Source organism: Rousettus aegyptiacus, unplaced genomic scaffold (genome assembly GCF_014176215.1).
Source record: "Rousettus aegyptiacus isolate mRouAeg1 unplaced genomic scaffold, mRouAeg1.p scaffold_m13_p_14, whole genome shotgun sequence".
In the NCBI taxonomy this organism is placed as follows: Eukaryota; Metazoa; Chordata; class Mammalia; order Chiroptera; family Pteropodidae; genus Rousettus; species Rousettus aegyptiacus.
Genome location: NW_023416289.1, coordinates 197,794 through 210,989, shown reverse-complemented (window position 1 = coordinate 210,989; position 13,196 = coordinate 197,794). Strand labels below are relative to the sequence as shown.

The 13,196-nt window shown below is 57.3% G+C and overlaps 2 protein-coding genes across 6 annotated transcripts in view; one reads left to right on the top strand and one right to left on the bottom strand.

Moving 5' to 3' along the window:
• Positions 1-73: 73 nt before the first annotated feature.
• ZNF276 (zinc finger protein 276) lies at positions 74-13,055 on the top strand. 3 transcript variants are annotated; one of them, XM_036231193.1, is made up of 11 exons: positions 74-461; positions 4,060-4,360; positions 4,632-4,678; positions 4,756-5,228; positions 6,119-6,165; positions 7,157-7,240; positions 10,540-10,650; positions 10,724-10,799; positions 10,907-11,024; positions 12,333-12,432; positions 12,506-13,055. In XM_036231193.1, the coding sequence occupies exons 1-11, from the start codon at positions 254-256 to the stop codon at positions 12,750-12,752; spliced, it is 1,812 nt and encodes a 603-aa protein (XP_036087086.1). In that variant the 5' UTR covers positions 74-253; the 3' UTR covers positions 12,753-13,055. The 3 variants fall into 3 exon arrangements, with proteins under 3 accessions (XP_036087086.1, XP_036087087.1, XP_015984426.2); XM_016128940.2 differs by having other exon boundaries at positions 75-461; positions 4,782-5,228; positions 6,119-6,197; XM_036231194.1 differs by lacking the exon at positions 4,632-4,678 and having other exon boundaries at positions 6,119-6,197.
• Positions 11,174-13,196, bottom strand: part of FANCA (FA complementation group A) — a 41,427-nt gene continuing 39,404 nt past the window's right edge. For all 3 annotated transcript variants that reach the window (XM_036231181.1, XM_016128932.2, XM_016128939.2), the window contains one exon: positions 11,174-13,190. In XM_036231181.1, coding sequence (XP_036087074.1) covers positions 13,083-13,190 — 108 coding nt within the window. In that variant the 3' untranslated portion in view covers positions 11,174-13,082. The remainder of the gene's footprint in view (positions 13,191-13,196) is intronic.

Here is a 13,196-nt window from a genome sequence, read left to right as displayed (position 1 = left end):
GCGAGTGCGTGAGCGCGTAGGTGCCGCGCCGAGCCGCGGGGCCCCGCCGCGCGCCCCCTCCCGGCTTCCCGGGACTCCGCCCCGCCCCTCCCTCGAGTCGCGCCCCCTCCGCGCTCGCCTGCCCTGTCGCCGGTGTCCTGGTCCTCGTCGCCGGCCGCGGGCCCCCGCGGGCGGAAGCGAGCGAGCACAGCCCCGCCGGGCGGCCGAGAACTCCGGGCCGAGCGGAGCCGGGCGGAGCGCCGGGGCCGCCACCATGAAACGGGACAGGCTCGGCCGCTTCCTGTCACCGGGGGCGACAGGGCAGCGCGCGGGCTCCGGAGGCGGCGGCGGCCGTGCCCGGGGCCGCCCCGCCCGTAGCGAGTCGGGCATGGATGAGGCGGCGGCCTTGGTGGCGGCGCGGCTGGGGTGGGGCCCGGCGCGGGCCTGCGGGGACGCGGGCGAGGACGGCGCCGACGAGGCAGGTGGGTCGCGCCAGTGACCACGGCCCCTCAGTGACCACGTCCCCAGGGCCCCTCTCCCTCGGCGTCCTTGGGCTACTCGGAAGCGGGCGAGGCCTCCCTGGCGTCCGCGCAGCGCGCCGGGGCTGGTGTTTCGCAAGACGGCTGACCCCGCCGCCTCCGCGCCCGTTAAGTAATGGGTGCTCGAGCTCGGCAGGCCACAGGCCCGCCGTCAGGCCTGGCTTGCCCTGCGCTCTGTGCCGGAGACAGTCGCTCAGCGTCCCTGAGCCCCCGACGCCTGCCCGTTGGAACAGAGCAAACGGGCTGAGTGGAGTGTGTGTGTCTAGCCCCCGTGTGGCGGGCGGCATGTGTGGACGTGGTGCTTCTCACTGCTCTCCTTTCATCCCGGGGGGGGGGGGGGAGGGGGGCGCGGCGGAGACCCGGAGGCAGAAAGCGCGTGGACACCGCCCCTGCGCTCTGGTCTCCGGAGGGTGGTTGGAAAGAATCCAGTTTCCAATGTTGCTTATGAACCTACATAGTTGTGGAGGCATTTATTCAAAAAAATTTTTAGAATTAAAATTTTTTACTGCTCTATAACGGATACATAGCATTATATTCAGGTGTACGAGGTAACGATTCAATATTTGTATATATTGTGAAGCGATGACCACAGTAAGTCTAGTTAACACATCACACATTGTTTTTTCTTATGATAAGTAAGATCTCTCTTACTTAGGAGCTTCCAGATATACAATACTGTGTCATTAATTGTAGTCACTGCCGTGCATTACGTCACCGTGGCTTCTACCAGTGGCAGTTCCGACCGTGTGACCCCTTCACCTAGTTCACGGGGGCCTGCTCCCAACCTGGCAACCACTGCTCTGTTCTCTTCATGAGTTTGTGTCGTTTTTTTTTTTAGATTCCACATATAAGTATCATCACATGGTGTTTGTCTTTATCTGACATTTCACTTGGCATAACGCCATTAAGGTCCCATCTATGTCGCAAGTGGCAGGATTTCATTCTTTCTTCATGGCTGAATAATATCGTATATGTATATATGTAGATATCTATATTTATATTTATATATATCCCATCTTTATCCATTTATCCACTGATAGATTAATGGACACTTAGGTGGTTTTTGTCTTGGCTACTGTAAATAATCCTCCAATGAACATGGGGGCGCATATACCTTTTTGAGTTAGTGTTTTTGTTTCCTTCGGATAAACACCTAGAAGTGGAATTGCTGGGTCATGAGGTAGTTCTAGTCTTAGTTTTTTGAGGAACAGCCATACTGTTTCCCATAGGGCCTGCAGCAGTTTACATTCCCACCAACAGAGCACGAGGGCTCCCTTTCCTTTACATCGATGTCAACGTTCGTTTATTTGTTCTCCTTTGACGACGACCACTCTGACGGGTGTGGGTGGTAGCTCGTTGTGGTTTTGGTTTGCTTTGCCCTCATGGTTCTGACCTTGAGCACCTTTTCGAGCACAGCAGGTCCCCGAGTAACACTGCTTCATTCAGCATGGTTTTGTTGTGAAGTTGATTAGATGCCACAGGAACTTAACTCTTGTTTATATCCGTCAGCCTGTGGTCAGATTGATTTCTGTATACGTCCTTTCACATGAGGACTTACTATACCTATTGGCCATCCGGATTTCTTTGGAAAAATGTTGATTCAAACCTTCTGTTCATTTCTTAATTGGATCGTTTGTTTTTTGCTACTGAGTTGTATGAGTTCTTTATGTGCTTTGGATTTTAACCCCTTACCAGATATGTGATTGGCAATAATTTCCGTTCAGTAGGTTGCTGTTTCATATAGTTGATAGTTTCCTTTGTTGTGCAGAAACTTTTTAATCTGAAGTAGTTCCTCTTATTTTTGCTTTTATTGCCTTTGCTTTTGATGTTAAATCCACAAAATATTGCCAAGACCGTTGTCAAGTTTACTATGCTTTTTTTTCTAGGAGCGTTACGGTTTTAGGTCTTTCAAATCTTTAAAATTTTGAGTTGATTTTTGTGTATGGTGTAAGATAGTGGTCTAGTTTTCCTAACACCATTTATCGAAGAGACTGTCCTTTCCCCATTGTATATTCTTGGCTCCTTTGTCATAAATTAATTGACTGTATCTGTGTAGATTTCTGGGTTCTCTAGACTTCCATTAATCTGTATGTCTGTTTTTATGCCAATACTATACTGTTTGATTATTATAGCTTTGTAGTGTAATTTGAAATAAGGAAATGTGATGCCTCCAGCTTTGTTCTTCTTTCTCAAGATTGTTTTGGCTATTCGGGGTCTTTTGTGGTTCCGCATAAATTTTAAGATTGTTTTATTAAAAATGCCATTGGAACTTTGATAGGGATTGCATGGAATCTGTGGATGGCTTGGGTAGTGTGGACATTTTAACAATATGAATTTATCAAGTCCAAAAAATATTTTGCCTTTAATTTACATCTTTAATTTCTTTCATCAATGTCTTAAATTTTTCAGCGTACAGGTCTTTTATGTCTTTGGTAAAACTTATTCCTTGGTATTTTATTCTTTTTGATGTGATTGTAAATGGATTGTTATCTTAATTTCTCTTTTTGATATTCATTATTGGTGTATAGAAACACAACTGACTTTGCATGTTAATTTTATATCCTGTGAGTTTACTGAATTTGTGTATTCTATAGTTTTTGCTGAACTCTTTATGGTTTTCTATATATAATATGATATTTGCAAGTTCGAACAGCTTTATTTCTTTCTCTCTGATTCGGATGCCTTTTATTTCCTGTCTGGTTGCTCTGACTAGGACTCCCACTGCCATGCTGAATAGAAGTGGCCAGAGTGGGCACTTTGTCTTGCTTCTGATTCAAGAGGAAAGTTTTCAGCTTTTCACCATTGAGAATGACATCAGCTGTGGGTTTGTTATTCTGGCCCTAATTCTGTTGAGATATGTTCCCTGTAAGCCCAGTTTGTTTAATTTTTATCTGAATGAATGTTGAACTTTGTTAAACACATTTTTTGTATTTATCGAGATACAAAAGGGTATGTTTTTATCCTTCGTTTTGTTAATGTGCTGTGTCTCATCAGTTGATTTGTAGATATTGAACCATCCTTGCATTCCTGGAATTAATCCTACTGGGACATGGTGTGTAATCCTTTTAATGTGCCATCGAATTCAGTTTGCTGATGTTTTGTTGAGGATTTTTGCATCTGTGTTCATCAGGGATATTGGCCTGTGATTCTCTTCTTATAGTATCCTCGTCTGGCTTTGGTCTCGAGGTAACGCTGTCCATTACCAGCATTTAGAATTCATTAAGAGGCATTTAGGATTCTTTGAAAGATTTTCTGGGCCAGAAGGCCCGCCACTGGCCACATCTTACAAAAGGTGGTACATTCAGCTGGAAGCCCATAGCCAGAGCCCTGCCTGTGGCCCGGACACAGGCTTGTGTTTTAGGAGTGTGTATGAGGAGGCCGCACGAAGGGCTCTTCTCCAGGGGAGGGCTGGGAGGCTGGTAGAGCATGGGCTTCACCTCCCCCTGGGCCACGTTGCTCACCTCCTGGGAGCTTGTGTCTTGCGTGCCTTGTTCAGCAAGCAGTCTGACCAGCTGGCTTAGTGTCTCCTCTGCTTGCCCAGGTACAGGCCAGGCTCTTGCCATGGGGCACTGTCGCCTCTGCCACGGGAAGTTCTCCTCCAGGAGCCTCCGCAGCATCTCTGGCCGGGCGCCGGGGGAGAGCTCAGAGAGACCACCAGGGGCGCGGGTTTTCACCCGGGACTTCCAGCGTCTGCTGGGGGTGGCCGTCCACCAGGACCCAGCTCTGTCTCAGTTTGTCTGCAAGAACTGCCACGCCCAGTTCTACCAGTGCCACGGCCTCCTCAAGTCCTTCCTGCAGAGAGTCAACGCCTCCCCGACGGGCCACCGGAAGCCTTGCATGAAGTAGGCGCACTTTCGTTCATTCGGGGGTGTTCCGGGGCTACGCACCCTGTGTGCTGTGGCTGTTCTAGGCACGGGAGGGCCTGGCGGGGAGCTCTGGTGTGGGGAGGCCGCCGTGCTGGCGCAGCAGACGCCGTGAGCACGGTGCACGTGGTGCGCGGGAGGGGAGGCCGCGGGGAGGCGGCACTGTGAGGAGGGTCAGCCCCGCGTGGGGGGCCGGTGACGGGCGTGCGGGGCTGCCCGGCCCCACTCATGGCTGCGCTGATCCTTGCAGGGTTGGTGCCCAGCCCCCGACAGGGGCGGAGGAGGGCGCGTGCCTGGGTGAGTGCCCCCTGCCCTGCGCGGGGTGCGTGGTACGTGGGTGGGCGCGCAGGGGGCTGGGCGCTGACCAGCCACAGGGCTGCTTCTCTGTGCCTTTCCTCAGTGGACCTCATCACCTCCAGCCCCCAAGGCCTGCGCGGCTTGGTGGGGTGGGTGCACGGACACGCAGCCAGCTGCGGGGCCCTGCCCAGCCTCCAGAGGACACTGTCCTCTGAATATTGCGGCGTCATCCGGGCTGTGTGGGGCTGTGACCAAGGCCACGACTACACCATGGACGCTGACCCCAGCTGCCGGGCTCTCCTGCTGGACAGCACGTTGGCGGTCAAATGGACGTGGGACAAGGAGGTGGTCCCACGGCTCACCCAGCATCGGGCGTCCAGCCCTGTGGGCGCTGCCCCTCAGAGCTCCTGGGGCAGAGCGAGCGCAGCTGAGGCCGAGACCGAGACGCTGCCTGGCGTGGACACAGCCCACCCTCCTGCAGACGGCCGCCTCGCGGGGCCCGAGCCGGGCCCTCTGCCTCCCCCAGGCCTCCCCCCGAGTGGGGCCGCAGGTAGGAGGCTCCTCTGGCCTGTCGGACCGGGATTTCCAGTTCCGAGCTAGGCGGGGCCCTCGGCAGGGAGCGGTGTCCGTGCGCTGTGGGCTTTGGGGCTGCGCCAAGTACAGGGCCAGGGAAGGTGACAGGAGCTGGCCTCAGTGCCTTCCCGTGGGCACTTGACAACAGAGAAGGGCTGAGGATCCTTCTAGCAGTTTCTGCAAAGGCTCCTCACTGTCGGGCCGCGGGACCGAGGACGAGAAGGATGCAGCCCTCGCTGTGGGCGTGGGGGAGGACAGCTGGCGCCTCTGAGGCTGTTTTGGGTCATTTCCTGGGCCTCAGCCAGCGCCCTGGTGACACCCCAGTGGGACTGGCAGGGACAGGCTCCTCTGCTGACTGTCTGAGGGGAAACACAGGGCCCTGGTCTGGGCCGGGTGCAGCTTTTGACGGACGTCGCGTTAGGAGGGTCCGGCTGGCTTCCCACCTGCTCTGCCGGTTTCCCCGGGCCACCTGTCTCCGGGCAAGTCCCCAGTGGCATTTTGGAAAAGGGCAGCTCCCGGGAAGGCCGGTGGCGGGTGGAGGGACAGACACATGGACACTGGGCGAGGGCGCTGTCGGAGGGCCTCAGGGCTGCATGCAATGCTTTGTTAACAGGGACTTTTTCAAGGGTCCCAACACGTCCATGAAGAGTGAGTCCCATGCGGAAAGGGCTAGCCGGCCTCGGCCGTCAGCCGGGGCTCCTGGTGCTCAGCGCTGCCCATGCCTGGGCTGGGCGTGGGGGTGGGGTTTGAAGCCGGGGACCCCAGGCCCCCATAAGGAAGGCTGTGTCGTCACAGGCCACACCTCCTTGCCGGGAGCCCTGCCCACACCGTGTGTCCGTGACACCTGCCTTGTTCTTTGTTTCTCAGGGCAGTTGGGTGAGAAGCAGGTTCCGGCTTCAGCCGCGGATGATCGGGTAAAAGACGAGTTCAGTGACCTTTCTGAGGGGTGAGAGAAGAGTGGGTTTGAACAGCCTAAATTTTCTCCTTGGAAAACCAGACTCCGCCACCCTAGGGGCTCGCCGCCCGTGTCCTGGCTGGGGGCTCCCGGGTCCCAGAGGGTACTCACCCCGGTGCAGCTACAGGGGAGCAGGACCGGGCACTGTGGAGCTGAGTGCAGGGCCCTGGGGCTGTCTCCTCATGCAGGTCCTCGGCCACGTGCCGACCCCGCACGTTCCCGGAGCTGGGGAGCCAGGCTCTGGCCCTGCATCGCGACAGGCATGCTCCCGGGCCACCCCCTGCTCCGAGCCAGGACGCACTCACACCCCTGCGCCCGCCCCGGGGGCCGGGGCCGGAGTGTGCGTGTGCCTGTGTCCACACGCGGAGGAAAACACGGTTTGCGTGTGACCCCGGCGGGCACCAGCTGCAGAGGGGCCAGGAGGACCACGTGCGGGTGCGCACACACCCTGGGACCAGGCGTGTCACGGGCTGCCCTGCAGGCCACCAGCCAGCCTCGAGCCTTTCTGCGTGGACGGGTGGCGGCCTGCAGGGGAGGGCTGTGGCGAGCAGGTAGGGACCCGTGCCTCAGGGCGAGGGTTCCAGACGCACAGCGCCGTTGCGGCCTTTGCTGCCTTTGACAGGCGCCCAGCCGTGGGGTGAGGCGATGTCGGAACCTCCCCCGACTCAGAAGGCCCCCTCCTGGGAGGGTCTTCACGCCCTGCCCGGGGTGCCCGCACAGGCTCCTTCCGCATTTGGGGTCCTGGTGTGAGGAGAGTGTGGCTTCTGGGGGCTTGTCAGCTTTCCATTAGGAGACGGGGTCAGAGGTTTGGGGGCTTTAGGGTCCTTAAGACTTTCTCGGGAGAACTATAACCCGGAGCACGGGGATCGCACAGTGTCTTCAGACAGGAAGTGGCACTGGATCCGTCACCCGCCCCAGGGCTTTGCTAAAGGTTCCCTCTTCTTCCCTAGAGACTTCTTGAGCGAAGATGACAGCGACAAGAAGCAGAACACCCAGTCCTCAGACGAGTCCTTCGAGCCTTACCCGGACAAGAAGTAAGGGGCAGTGTCGCTGCAGGCGCGTGGGGCTGGGGGCCGCGTCGCTCGGGCCACCTCGAAGCCTGCGTGCGCCCTCCCTCGGCACGTGGTCCTCGTCAGCCCGCCCAGCCCAGGGCAGTGTGGCTTCCGAGCGAGCTGAGGTGTTTCCAGGGTCAACCCCGGGACCCAGCCTGTCGCCCCGTGAGGCGGCACACGGCCACGTGGGGGTGGCAGGAGCCCCGTGGGCTGGACCCAGCTCCATTCCGGAAGCTCCTTTGCTGTCCCCGTGCCAGCCCTGCCCCAGCCCGCGCTTGCTCTCAGCGCCGCCTCCGGCATTGATTTCTACGCTACTCGCTGCCGCGTCGCTTCTGTGCCCTTGACCTTCCCTTTTCAGGGATTTATGTCGTCTCCCCACTGAGAACGTAGGGTCCTGGCGGCGGGGGGGGTTATGCCTGGGTCACTTCCCTGCCCCCCGAGCCCAGGGGCTCCCAGGGCCCTGCAGTCAGTCGATGCCGGCGCGGCCGTTGCTCTTGAGCATCTCCCAGCAGCGTGCAGACGCGAGCACCGTGTCCCTGGCCCCGAAGACGCCAGGCCACGCTGGGCAAGCAGACCCAACTTCCCTTCTCTGTTGGGTTCTGCTGTGGTCACGGAGATGTGGGAGCAGGTGGTCTGGGGGGCAGTCAGGACACAGGGCCACCAGCGCCACACCCTCCACGACCACAGGGACCCACGCGTGAAACCCAGGGGCTCTAAGGGGCGTGGGGCTCGGGGCGGGAGAGGAACGGCACACCACCCGTCACCGTGGCTCTGACTGGGCCACACAGAGGAGGGGACACGTAGCCGGGCTTCGGAGAACAGTGATGAGCGAGACGGAGAAGCTCGTGTGGTGAGCGCAGGCTCTGTTGGGAGGAGGACAGCCATTTCCAACCTTCTCTTAGTTGTGGTAAAACACCCACGACAGAGTTTGCCGTTTTCAGGTGCACCGTGGTATCAAGTACATTCATAGTCACGCAGCTGTCACCATGGTTTCCGAACGATTCATCGTCCCGAACAGAAACTGCTCATTAAACAGCATGTCCCCTCCCCCAGGGCCCCAGCAACCTCTACCCTAGGGGCCCGTTTCATTTTAGGGACCTCACAGGGGTAGGATCCGACAGCGTGTGTCCCGTGCTGGCCTCTTGCATGAGACATATCCCCGTCACACGTCAGAACACAGGCCCCTCCCGTGGCGGAACGGTCTCGCCACACCGTGGACCCAGCCTGGCGCCTGGGCTGTTTGCACCTCTGGTTGTTGTGACCGATGCTCTGAACACTCGTGCACACCTGTCTGTATGAGTCCCTGCTCTCACTTTGGATACACCCAGCGGCAGAACTGGGTCACGTGAGAAACCTGACATCCCCACCCTGAGTGCAGAGGCTCCCAGCTCTGCGCGGCTCGCCCGCACTGTCGCTGCCGCTGTTTGGCTTTTGGCAGTCATCCGGTGCGTCTCGCTGGTCCTGATCTGCGTCTCTCTAATGATGAGTGACGTGGGACGTCTTTTCTTGTGCTTACATCTTCTTTGGAGAAACGTGTGTTTAAACCCTTCGCCCGTTTTCTGACTGGGTCGTTTGTCTCTTTACCGTCGAGGTGCAGGGCACACTTTCCTCTATTCAGTTGGCTTATGTTTTTCACTCTCGAATGTCAGTTAGTGCACAGAGTTTTAACTTTAAACTCCAATTTACTATTTTACGTTTGTTGCCTGTGCTTTTGTGTCAGGCCTGAGAAACTGCTGCCAAATCCAAGACCGTGAAGATTTACCCGTTTTCTTCCAAGACTTGTCGTGTCAGCTCGTATAGTTGGGCCTTCGGTCCGTGAGTCGCTCTTCGTGTGTGGCGGGTGCTGAGGACCCAGCATCACTCCTCTGCGTGTAGATCACCCAGCTTACCCCCCTTTTGTTGAAGAGACTGTCTTCCTCACTGCACGGTCTTGGCGCCCTCGTCCGAAATCAGTTGAGGGCTCATTTCTGTTCTCTGTCCCTTTTGGTCAGTCTGCATGTCGCTTGTCTTTATGCAGCCTCAGGTTTGATTCCTGCGGTTTTGTAGTCAAGTTTGGAATCAAGCGTGAGGCCTCCAGCATGGTTTGCAAAATTGTTCAGTGTACCGTGAAATTTAGGACTTTTTTCCTATTTATGCAGAAAACACCATCGGGATTTTAATAGGAAATGAATCCGTAGATTGGTTTTGGGGAAGCACTGCATCTTAACGGTTTTCTAATCGACGAACGTGCGCTACTTAAGTCTTTCATTTCTGTCGTCAGTCTTGTAGTTTTCAGTGTACGAGTCTTTCACCTCCTTGGTTAAGTTTATTCCTAAGTATTTTATTCTTTTCGACGCTATTAAAAATGAATTATTTTCTCAGTTTCCTTTTTGGATTGTTCCTTGTTAGCATATAGAAAAAGACCGTTTTTTGCGTGTGTTGATTTGTACCCTGCGGCTTTGCTTAATTTATCTTGTGTGTGGATTCTTTAGGGTTTTCTACACGTAGATCATGTCATCTGTAAAGAGAGGTAATTCCCCTTTTTTGGGCTTTTTTTCCTTGCCAAATCTCTCTGGCTAGGGTTTCTAGCACTGTTTTTAACGGTGTGTCTTGTTCTCGGCCTCAGAGGGAAGCTTCAGTCTGTCACCAGGAAGGGTGAGGTCAGCCCTAGGCTTGTCCTGTGCGGCCCCAGACATTCCCTTCGGTTCCTGACGTATTTCCGTAACTGTCTGGGGAAAATAGTGTGCTTGTCTCTTTAAATCTTCGAGCGCCACTGCAGGAGGACGCGGCCCGTCCCTACAGTGCACAGCCCCACGGTGTTGGAGGACAAGGTCCCCACTGCTCGCCTCGCCGCCTGGCCCCTGCAGCGGGGCTGAGGAGCAGGGGTGGCAGTTGGTGGAGCTCACAGCTCTTCTGAGATGGCACTTCTCCCCTCTGGGACCCTTGGTGGCTGTGAGTCCCCCACCAGGCTCCGGAGTTCCCAAATGGCCTATTCTGACCTTCTCTCACTGAATGGCTGTTCTGGCGGAGGGACTGGCCCTCCAGGCCTCCCCGCTGCGCCACCCCCCACGGTGTCTCCAAACACTGGAACTCGGGGGTGAGGCGTCTGCCTGGAGCCCCCCTCCCCCGTCACTGGCCCTCCTGCGGGCCACTCTGGCCGTGGTGGCCCAGGTCCCACTGCGGGGCCGTCAGGATGGAGCCGGACGCTGGTTTGCCCCACGGTGGAGGAGAACGCGGGAGGAAAATGAGGCCCATGTCCCCGAGGTCTCTCGTCCCCGACCTGACTTCATCTTTCTTTTCAGGGTCTCTGGTAAGAAGAGTGAAGGCAAAGAGGCCAAGAAGTCTGAAGAACCCAGACTCCGGAAGAAGCCCGGCCCGAAGCCAGGCTGGAAGGCCAAGCTGCGCTGTGAGAGGTGAGGCGGGGGCCCGGGGGCGGGGGCGGCCGCGGGCCGCGGCTCCACGGCCCCAGCGTGCGCTCTGCTGCAGGGAGGAGCTGCCCACCATCTACAAGTGCCCCTACCAGGGCTGCACAGCTGTGTACCGGGGGGCCGACGGCATGAAGGTGAGCGGCGCCGAGCAGCTGGGCTCTGGGCCAGCCCTGTCTCCTTCTGGGGGTGGCAGGTGCTGCGTGACCTGCAGCTGGGCACTCAGGGCCATGTGTCCCTGCAGAAGCACATAAAGGAGCATCACGAGGAGGTTCGTGAGAGGCCCTGCCCCCACCCTGGCTGCAACAAGGTGTTCATGATCGACCGCTACCTGCAGCGCCATGTGAAGCTCATCCACACAGGTGTGTCCGGACCCCCCACGGGAGCAAGCCCGGTGTGGTCCTCTGTGCACCCCTGGTGTGCAGCGTGTGGGCACAATGGAACTGGCGGCCAGGAACCCCCAGGACCTTTCTGGGAGTTTATCATGGCGGTTTTTGTTTTTTTTTAATCATTACTTTTAAAAAATGACGTGCTTTATTGATTACGGAAATAAACCACGTACATTTTGTGAAAAACAGTAAAGCACAAAGATGGCAGGGAGTGCCTCTCCCGCATGGCCACTGCGAGCACCGACGGCGACTTCTCTGCACACACGTTACAACCCTGGGCTCAGGCGCATCGGTTTCAGTGCCTGATCCACACGACACGGCGGGAGGCGCGAGGACCGCACACGTGCCTGTGTGCGTGGCGGCTCCCCGGGCCCCAAACCTCAGAGGCCGACGTGGCACCCCGCGTCTGGTCCCAGCCGGTGGTCTTGCCCCTTCTGAACTTAGCAAGCCTCGTGATTTGCTTTCTTCACTCAGATTCACCCACTTTATTGCCGGCTCACATTTACTTGTTGGGTTTCATGGTGAAACTTTTCCGGTTTTGCTTTAAGCATTCTTGTACATGTTGTGTCTCCTGACACAAAATTCCCTCAGGTTGGGCCTTCGAACTGTGTCTCAGTGCAGACACCAGTGGTGACGACCGTGCGCTGTCGGGCGACGGTGCGTCAGGGACAGGCCCCTCTGTGGGGCTGACTCGGTTGCTGAGAGGTGAGCAGGTGGGCCGTGCGTGACACTGCTCCGGGGCCCTGGCTGGGAGCGGGCTCCGTGGTCTGGAGTGTGACCATTCGTTTCTGTTCCAGACTTTAAGAGACTTGTTTCCAACATGGGTACCCAGGCAGGTCTCACATGGGGCGAGCCCCAGAGTGGCAGGCGCAGTGATGAGTAACCGGTGACGCCTCCTGGCCTGGTTTCGCTGAGACTTTGTGCTCAAGGGAAGAGGCCTGACGTTGGAACAGCAGGTGTCACGTGCACATGGTGACTTAGCAGTGGTCCCCAGCCTTTCTGGCACCAGGACCGGTGCTCCTGTGAACATCTAATGCCTGGCGACCTGGGGTGGAGCCAAGGCGGTGATGCTGGCGCAGGGCAGGGGCTGCGAACACGGATGGAGCTTCGCTCGCTGGCCCACCACCCACCCGCTCTGAGCAGGCCAGAGAGCAGCGCCAGTCCACTGCCCAGCGGCTGGGGACCCTCGACTTAGAGGAGCCCGGCCAGGTGGCACTGTCTGTCTTTCTGCCGTGTCAGGGGAGGGCTCGCAGGGCCAGTAGTCACCCTGTCTCTCCTCAGAGGTGCGGAACTACATCTGCGACGAGTGTGGACAGACCTTCAAGCAGCGGAAGCACCTCCTTGTCCACCAGATGCGCCACTCCGGAGCCAAGCCTCTGCAGTAAGTGTGGGCCGGTGCCTCCTCGTGGCCACACCGGCCCCTGCACCCTTGCTCACCTGCCCCTGTCTCCCAGGTGTGAGGTCTGTGGGTTCCAGTGCCGGCAACGGGCGTCACTCAAGTACCACATGACCAAACACAAGGCCGAAACCGAGCTGGACTTCGCCTGTGACCAGTGTGGCCGGCGGTTTGAGAAGGCTCACAACCTCAACGTGCACATGTCCATGGTCCACCCTCTGACGCAGACCCAGGACAAGGCCCGACCCCTGGAGCCACCGCCTGGGACCACGGAGGGCCAGGCTGTGAAGCCGGAGCCCACCTGAGGGCGCTGGGTGGGAAACGGGGTTGAAACGATTGACAGCTCCTCATGGCAGCCCCGAGAGCCCCACCCTGCACCCCAGCCCTGTGTGGTGGTGTGGGCCCCGTGCAAGGCACAGGCAGACTTTGTGCCTTCACTCGGGGACCTGTGGCTTATTTTCATACAAACTCTGCGTGACTTGGGGCCAGACGCAGGTTTTAAATAATTGATCCCTCTTCCCCACAGAAGCAAGCGAGGACATTTGTAACCCATTCTTTAGTGCAACAAGAGCTGCACGTTGTACGCGTAATAAATTATTTACAGAGGAGCTTGCTGTGCCCTGCGCAGGGTCCACTCAGAGGAGATGGGGCTCCTGGGAGAGTCCGGCGTCGGGCGCGGCCTGCCACCTGCTCAGGAGGGCAGCTCTCAGTTCTGGGTCGCAGTCTCCGTGAGCGGCCAGCAGCTGCAG